This window comes from Diuraphis noxia, unplaced genomic scaffold (assembly GCF_037042655.1).
Source record: "Diuraphis noxia isolate RWA-SAM2 unplaced genomic scaffold, SU_Dnox_SAM2 contig0001, whole genome shotgun sequence".
Classification (NCBI taxonomy): Eukaryota; Metazoa; Arthropoda; class Insecta; order Hemiptera; family Aphididae; genus Diuraphis; species Diuraphis noxia.
Genome location: NW_028301711.1, coordinates 40,030,870 through 40,039,840, shown reverse-complemented (window position 1 = coordinate 40,039,840; position 8,971 = coordinate 40,030,870). Strand labels below are relative to the sequence as shown.

Genomic DNA, 8,971 nt, shown 5'->3' with positions numbered 1-8,971 from the left:
TAAAGATAATACAATAGATAGATATTAATATTATATATAGAGATACATATAACATAAACAAAAGTAAAACATTGGCTTACTGTATTGCCATTAAACAAATAAAATTTAAAAAAAAACAACATATATATGTTAATTATATATTATAATATGAACAAAAGTAAAATATTGATTTGCTTCATTGCCGTTACACAAATAATAATAGTTAAATAAAAACATATTTTATAAAGATAATACAATAGATAGATATTAATATTATATATATATAGAGATACATATAATATAAACAAAAGTAAAACATTGGCTTACTGTATTGCCATTATACAAATAAAATTTAAAAAAACATATATCTATGTAGATATAATATATAACAAATTATTTATAAGGGGATAAAAGTTAAATCTGAGCCTGATACACGGACTTCGTGTGACCTTTGATGAAATTGTTCCAAACAAATACAAACGTATTTAGGTATAGGGGTAACATTAAAGGCTTGATAATGCTCATCAAAATAATTTGTTTTAAATAGTTGGCATATTGCAAATGGTAGGTTGACATCTGTAATAAAAATATGTTTTATTAATCCAAACGATGGTAACATATCTTCAATTTCACAAGCATTTATCACTATACACATATTTTTACAATTAAATACAATATTTTTTATTTTTACCCAAGAAACAAATATTATATTATCATTAGAGAAATCAAAATTATTAGTCATAAAATTAATATTACAATTATTATAAAACTGCAATGTTAACTCATTCAACTTTAAAACCCGTCCAACTTCCATATTTATTGTGTAAAAGTTATCATTTGAAGACAAAAAATTGTGAGACAGTTTTAATTGATGTTTAAGAGATAATGTATATTGTATATTTTTCCGTGAAGTAATTGCATGAGCAGTGTCTTTGAGCTCCTTATGCTTGGCTTCAAAGCGCATTGACCAAAAAAGGGCCAGTGGCCCAGATTTTTGAATTATTAATGGATAGTGAACCATATGATGATGTTTGGGTTTGAGATTAGAGCGAAATAATCTTAAATATAATTGGTGATGTTCTGAAATTAGTGTCTTAAGAAGTACTGAGTCAGATAATCTTACAGATTTACATAAAATAATATCTAGAATTTTTTTTAGTATTTTGTATAATTCCCATAAATCTGAATCTTCTGGAATAAGATCCCCGATAATTAACCCTAAATATCGTGTAAAACATAGCATTTCCGATGCTGACATTCTGATTAATCCTTGACGACGAAGGATTTCGGAAGATAATAATGTAGGTCTATTACGGATATCTGAGCCATAATTAAATGCTTCGATTCGGTTGTTTAAAGTTTCAATAGAAAAGTAATTGAAATCAAAAATCATTAGTTTTAGAATCAAACCAATATCAAATTTACAAACCCCTTCCAACATATCGTGCATTATATCTACACTGAAATTGTCTGTTACTGTGAACGAAATTAAATCATTCCATACGCAACGCTCTTTGATTCCAGTGTAAGACAAGTCATTGAGAAGAAGATCAGAAGCATAATTAATTTTATTTCTCATCATGTCATCGAGTTGTTGTGTTTGTACATGACAAACTTGTTTTGGACATCTGCAAAATCTACATGGATATTTAGCTACAAAACTTTCCGAAAATCCTAATATGGAGTGAAGACCTAGATTATCTCCAAGAATTAATCCAACAGAAAAATAAATATGATGTACTTTATCATTAATTTTTAGATCTATTCCACTAGTTTCTAAAAAGTTAAGTTCTGCTATAAGGTCTTTAAATACTAATATATTTCCATATTCTTTTTTATCATCAGTTTTAAATAAAGAAGCTAAAAAAATATTGTCTATAGAAGAAGCCAATTCAGGTGGTAAACAAGCTAATGATATATATACAGCACCTAGCTTTTGAGAACCTGAATGGGAACCCAATGGATCATTTACCTCAAAGTCATCAAAATAGACAAAAAGAGGAAATATCTTTTTACCATCATGTATTTTTAACTTTTCTTTCCATAATTCAGATTGAATGAAGCTATACATAATAGGACCTTTATATGATTGCAATGAATCAACATAACTAAGTAACATATTAAAAAAATTGGAATGTTCAAACAGTTTTTTAAATACTTGTCTTAGGGGAATCAAAGTTATTTTTACTTCTTTAGGTTCTAGTACAACAACACCGTTACGAAGTCGATCATTTAGTGTATTTGCTATTACAATTTGATTTGGTTTAATCAATAAACCAACTTCATCTAAATGTTTAAACCGCAAATACTCTGTTTGAATATTACAAAAAGGGTCAGAGAAACTTGATAGTGCATTTGAAATTGAAGATAGGTCAGAAATAACATCAGTTATATCAGTTTTTGAAATACAATCATTTATTTTTAACTGTAGTATAGATATAAATGAGCTATTAAATTGTTTTATATCATCAAGAAGGGTATCAACTTTGTTTCTAGGAATCGAACTACAGCTATACCACTTTGAAGCCAATTGAATTGCATTTTTTGTTAATAATTTATTCAGAAAATCATCAGTTATAATTATATCACTAGTTTCATTGCTATTAACTGTACCACATGTACCAGATGTACCTTCTGTAAAGTGACTTTCTAGTGGATTTAAAAGTGAACTATTGGGATCTATTAAATTCGTTGCAGTTAAAAGTGAATCTGTTTCTAAGGAAAATGAATGGCTATTTATATGTTTTTTAAAAGAGTTTAAACTACCAAAGGTTCTAAAACAATCAGGTTCTTTACATACAAACTCTTTTATAGTTTTCACATCATGAAAAATATTTAAATGCACAAATAAATGAACGGGAATTTGAAAATGTTCATTACATACAAAACAAATGGGCATTTTAATTTTTTTTTGATAAATTATAGAAAGAGAAACTTACTACTTACAATTACTAATTATTGATATCTTTAAGTAAACTTTTAACGGACAAAAATTGTTGATCAGATTTGCTTGCAGATTGAATTCCATAAAAATATATTTGGAAGAATGTCCACACTTGCTTAGCTTCTACTGGGTACTCCAAATTCAATGTGTGAAAACTCTTGAAGCACACATCAAATGCTTTTATGACTGTTTCGAGCTTAAAATATGTATCTTCAATAACTGCGTAGTATGCAATTTCTGGCGTAGTAGAAGAACCAACAACAACCACATATGGTTGCACAGTTAATCCGAGTGAAAAGGCTCTTTCAATTTTTGCGGAATTTAGCGACTTTAGCTCATTGACATTCTAAACAATAATGAAAATTTAATTAATATTTAATAAACTTAATCAATAATTATACTAACAATTATGTTAACAATAAATGCAGCTTCCTGTTCTAATTTTGAAGGTTTGTGGTTTATACGTGTTGACGATGAACCATTTATTTTTTTAATTACAGTGGACACAGGTTGAAATAAATGTGGCAGTATATTAAATGCAGCTATATCATCATCACCTAATCAAATAAGATCAAAATAAATTATAAATTAAACATCGACAATTATTGTTAATACTATTATTATTAATAACTAGCCTAGTTTAACTGGCGTGAAAAGCTGTTGTAATAATAATTCCTCTTGAGAGCCCAAATAAGGTTTTTTAATTTTCAACATTTTTTTTAAATTTTCTTTAAAACATTCAAATTTATTGAGCAATCCCATTTCCTTTGTAGGAAACAACTGAATAAAATCAATTTCAATCTAAAATAGATAAGAAACTAAGAAAGGTAATAAAATTAATTTACCTAAATTATTTTAAAATTTTAACACTTGCCAGTAAATAACCAGTTGGTTTAGTCAGACCTGGAAAAAGTTTAATGTTATTTAAGGACTGGTTAAACCTAAAATTTGATGTTTCTTTCCAAAGTTTAACTAAAGTAGTTTCGGGTTGAATATTATTTTTTAACCAATTTATAGAATCTTCAAAATCTATGACATAAATTACATAAAATATTAATATTGAGTTAATACTTATGTTTAAAATATAAAACTACCATGTTCGACAAAATTAGTATTTTCAACTGTCTCAGAATGGTTTCTTTTTTTATTTGGAGTAATTCTTTTCATTTCTTTTTTTAAATGACAATATTTGTCATACAATTTGCCTCTATTTGGAGTAATTTTGTCCCCTACTTTCAAATAAGGAATAAAATAAGTTTCCCAACTTTCAGTTGGGAACAACTCTTCAATACCTTATAAAAAAAAAAAAAAAAAATAAATAAATTAATAGTTCTTAAAAAATTAGATAATAGATAGATTGTTTTAATAAAAGTTCTTAGCATTAACACTATGTACCATCAAGGTAGCAAAAGGTTTAAAAAAAAAAAAAATATTTTATATGGACTGTTCACCACAATTTTTTTCAATGATCCTTTTTCACTTCAAGGCAGTTTATAACAGCAAAATTAAAAAATGATGTATAATATATAGTATAATATGAAATATACCTAATATAGGTAATACCATATACTACCTATCAAAGTAATTTGAAATTTCAAATATATAATACCTTTTGCTAATTCCGTAAATTGAACCTTGTCAAGTTTTATTGTCTTTTGTATACGATCTTTAATTATTACTGATGATAATTTATTTCTCATTGATTGATTTAAATAACCACATGAACCATAGAAACTTAAAACACACTTTCCATCATGATATTGTTCCAATAAATGTTTAATGTTTGTGGTCAATGTTGATACTAATAATTAATAAATTTATAAGAAATAAGGATACATAATATAATACATAATATACATAATATTTTAAAAATATAAATACAGTTTAAATTTTGGATAAAACTATTAATGTAATTCAATTTATATACTTAACTATAATTTGGTAATTTAGATTATTTAATATAATACATTTTAGAATTATTATGCAAATGGTAGATTTATTATTCGTATTTATGAGTAAATTAAAATACTATGAATAGGTAGGTTGTCATTTTTGTAATAATTTTGTATTGATAGCTAAATAGTACTATATGTTATTCCTAAGTTAATAATTTGTAAATTCTAAGTTTTAATAACAGAAGATAGGTAGGTAATTCAAATGAAAAAAAAAAATAATAATAATAATTTGTAATTTAGAAATCAGATAGTTATTTAAATATCAAAATGTATGAAATAAATTTTACCTGAAGAATATTCATTATGTTTTTTAGTAATACTCGCGTTTGAAGACACTAATGCACTATCATTTAATGAAATTTCCTCCTCAACAACATTGTTGTCAAATGGTAATAATATATTATCTGTATCTGTTACTTCAAATTCCAAATTGTCCCAATCAATTGCAGGGTGTTTTGGTTGTAATTCAATTTTTTGAACATTTAAATTCTAAAATATTAGAAGAGTTGTATGAGAAAATACAAGATAGTTACATTATTTCCTAAAAATAAATTTATCAGATAAACCAAAAACAATCTTTTCACAATTCCCCCCTCTTTTCTGAATATATAAAATAAAAAACTCCTTTAGGAGTTCATACTTTTAGATCTTTTAATTCTCCAAGTTTTTTTAAAAATACTGAGCGTTGACCAATCTTGGGAAACAATTGTGTGATCATAGTTTCAGTTAAATTTAATAATGCCATTTCATTTATTTCTTCATCTAAATAAAATATACAATTTATTATTTGAATAGGTGCTATATTAGAATAATGGTACTTTTTATGCCTAATTTAAATTAAGCTTTTAATTATGGTACCTTTAAAAACTTCAATGATTTCTGTCGAGAATCCCCATTCTTTCAATTTTGACTCTGTATATAAATCCATATCTAATATAACACTAAAAATAGATCAATTTTATAAAACAAATATTCAAAATATCATTGAAGAGAATACTTTTAAGTTTTATTAATGGGTAAATTATAATTTTTTTTTTATTTTAATAAATTTGTAGGTAGGTACATAAAAAAGAATATTATTTATAAACAATTAATAAAATCATGGCTGACTTTCAATAGTGTAACTAATACATTAGGTACCTACGTTATTATATATTTTTTTAAATACCTAGGTATTTTAATTGAGTAAGTATTTAAATAATGATTTAGGTACTTGCATTTATTGTAAGTTTAAAAAAGTGTAATGTTAAATGTTGATAAATTGATAAACTATATTTTTGTAATTAACTGATGTGTACTAACATTGATTCATAACATCACAACATTCATAAAGATATTATAATTAGTTTTACAGCATCCAATCGATGGGATAATTGATAGGATATCTAATCATGTTAAAATATGACTATTGTCTATTATGACTTAATATTTATTAAACAATTATTCTAAACTTTTAAACAGGTTAATGATATTTAAATTATATTTACATATTAGGTTTTCCTAATATTTGAAACTAAAACACTAACTTATCAATCTTAATGAGTAGGTAATGCCATTTAGACTGTAGTTATAATATAAGTATCCATATAGCCTTATATGTAGCATAATATAAATACAATAAATGTTGCGTAAGTAGCATATTTAACGAGTAGGTACAAGTTACTACTGAAGACATAGATTTTGGTAATAACTAATAACTAATAGGTAGGTATAGTAAAACAAATAAACTTACCTCAAGGCTCAAGTAGAAACTCACACTTTCTTCAAACAATTTGTTTTATAGTGTATAATTACTTATACAGATAATAGATATAGTGTTATACTTATAAACGATTACAGATCCAACTTAACTTCGGATAGTGCAATTAAAAGAAAACGCGAGAAACAATATTAGCACTATGGTAAAATAGTAAAATAGGTACACCGTTCACTCCGGTTCACAACGAAATTATTGTATTTCCTTATTAATATACCTCGATTAATACAATACGTAATGGTCGACAACGGACACACGATGTTTAAAAGCGGCATACACATCGGGAATTAGCCATGGATGTAGACATGTAGTTGGTAGGGTAGTTAGTTGGGTAGCGGTGGGGGGCGGGTAGAGGTTCGACGATAACGGAATATTTAGCTTTCTAAAAATAAACTATAATTTTGATATAAATTATAGTTGAAACGACTAATATTTATAGTAGATACAACTAAACTGTTTTTATACTAAATCTTAGCCGAGATAAATAGTAACTGTAACTAAATAATAGTGATTGTACCTATAATTTTTCAACTATGACACTTTGGTAATACTTGCTAAATTTAATTAGTAACAATAACTAAAATATAGCGATACCACCTACAATTTGAATAGCTATAATTTTATAGTAATTTTTTTTTTCCGTGTGCGCACACGCATCTGCCAGTGGCTTTGAAAATAAAATAGCTTATGACGATTCGCAAGTGGGAAGAGGCGCGGTGGCGGGGGTGGCGTTTAGGTTAAGTGGCGTACATTACGCGCGCGCGTGAAACCATATAATATTATATAATATATATACACACACACACACACACAACACACTCACAAAAGCCACCGCGGTGCTGGGAGGAAGTGAGCACGAAGGGTCGTCTCGTCGCCGAGGTCGCACACCGCATTCGTGAGTGGAACTGGTAGGGGGAGGGGGCGACGGTTTTTAAAAGGGTGTGGAAACGCACAGATAAGAAACACAAGAAGCAGTGGGTAATATAATAATAGTGCATGTATATATGTGTGTGTGTAAATAAAGATGCGGTGTGGTATAAGGTTTTATACTGCCGACGTGCTATTACGCGGGCGTCGGTGTAGGGTGTTATAATAATAATAATAATAATAATAAGCCAACCCACCACCATACCGCGACGCTATCTCTTTTCTTTTCTTTTTTTTCATTTCCGCCATTTTGCAATCCTCCACTCATCCCCTTCAAGCACCCATCGCGGGTTATATTATTATTATTTCACCGTTGCTTCTTATGTTTCTATCGTCGTTCTACCTCTTTCCACAACCCGACAACCCTGGCATCGGCGTTCCAACAGCCACCCCAGCCAATACCGCGTGTTACTAATCCCTCACCGCCACCGTTAAATTTCTTTATACACCAGCGTGTCATACAAATACAAGTCAATCGACGATCGACGAATATATTGAAACCATTGCAACTACCATCGACGCAAATGGTATTCCGGTAACCGCTACCATGGTAATATCTGCTTCAATTCGAATTACCTACATGGCGCGCAAAAATATATTTTCGAAATAAATTCAGGATGGAGAAACCCCGCTATTGAGTTAACGACGAGCACACAGGTATCGCGACATCGTGGTCTCATTAAAATTAAGTATTCGACCATAGTTATGTCATTTGTTCCATATGGTAGTAGGTAGGTACTACTTGACTGTAGTTAACATCAAACATTTTCAAAATTAAGTAAACCTACGAATAATTCACTCATATTAGTCATATTTCAATATCGTTGATAATAAATTGGATAGATATATATTTACTCGTTTCAGGGGCGTACTCGAGGGGGGGGAGGGGGGTCGTGGGATTTGAACCTCCCCCATGACCTCACTAACCTATGTAGTCTTGTGTGTTCGTGCTTAGGGGAGAGGTGTGGCCACGGTGAGACATGGGGCACAGTGATCCATTAAATATAAGTCGACTAATTTAAAATTTAACCATCAGATGGAGAATCCAGAAGATTCATAAATTCATAATAAACATAATGGTTAACTATTAGTCACGGATATAGATACTAGTAGCTATATCCGTGCTATTTGTAAGTTCAGGTCAAAAATGATACTATCATCTTATCATAATATTGTTATTTTTTTTTTATATTGTTATCAAAACGTGAAAAATGTGAGCTTCGTTTTTTTCAATTTTGGTATCGAATTTTATTCAAAGCTACGTATTTTAAGGTATGTATAAATTAAATTTGTCTTGTGCACAATTTATTTATATGCACAATTGTTTATCATAAATATTCATACGAGAATAATAAAAAATCTGCAAAATAATAGATCGGTATACAGTGAGACAAATAAATACTGTTGTCT

General features: G+C 28.3%; 1 protein-coding gene across 1 annotated transcript; it reads right to left on the bottom strand.

Moving 5' to 3' along the window:
* Positions 1-303: 303 nt before the first annotated feature.
* On the bottom strand, positions 304-6,931 carry LOC149060673 (uncharacterized). Its single transcript, XM_089216641.1, has 11 exons — positions 6,611-6,931; positions 5,737-5,819; positions 5,519-5,640; positions 5,166-5,367; positions 4,533-4,724; positions 4,018-4,215; positions 3,798-3,952; positions 3,559-3,724; positions 3,329-3,480; positions 2,926-3,269; positions 304-555 (listed from the first exon to the last, which is right to left on the bottom strand). Exons 2-10 carry the CDS (start codon positions 5,804-5,806, stop codon positions 2,931-2,933), a joined length of 1,596 nt encoding a protein of 531 aa, XP_089072767.1. The 5' UTR covers positions 5,807-5,819; positions 6,611-6,931; the 3' UTR covers positions 304-555; positions 2,926-2,930.
* Between the last annotated feature and the right edge of the window lie 2,040 nt (positions 6,932-8,971).

What these genes read in the sequence shown, in the direction of transcription:
- LOC149060673 (XM_089216641.1), bottom strand. Translation starts at nt 5,806, where the DNA reads ATGGATTTATATACAGAGTCAAAATTGAAAGAATGGGGATTCTCGACA. An exon ending in GAGAATTAAAAGATCTAAAA is followed by an intron (nt 5,368 to 5,518) that starts GTATGAACTCCT and finishes CTAATATTTTAG; the next exon opens with AATTTAAATGTTCAAAAAAT. An exon ending in ACATAATGAATATTCTTCAG is followed by an intron (nt 4,725 to 5,165) that starts GTAAAATTTATT and finishes ATTAATTATTAG; the next exon opens with TATCAACATTGACCACAAAC.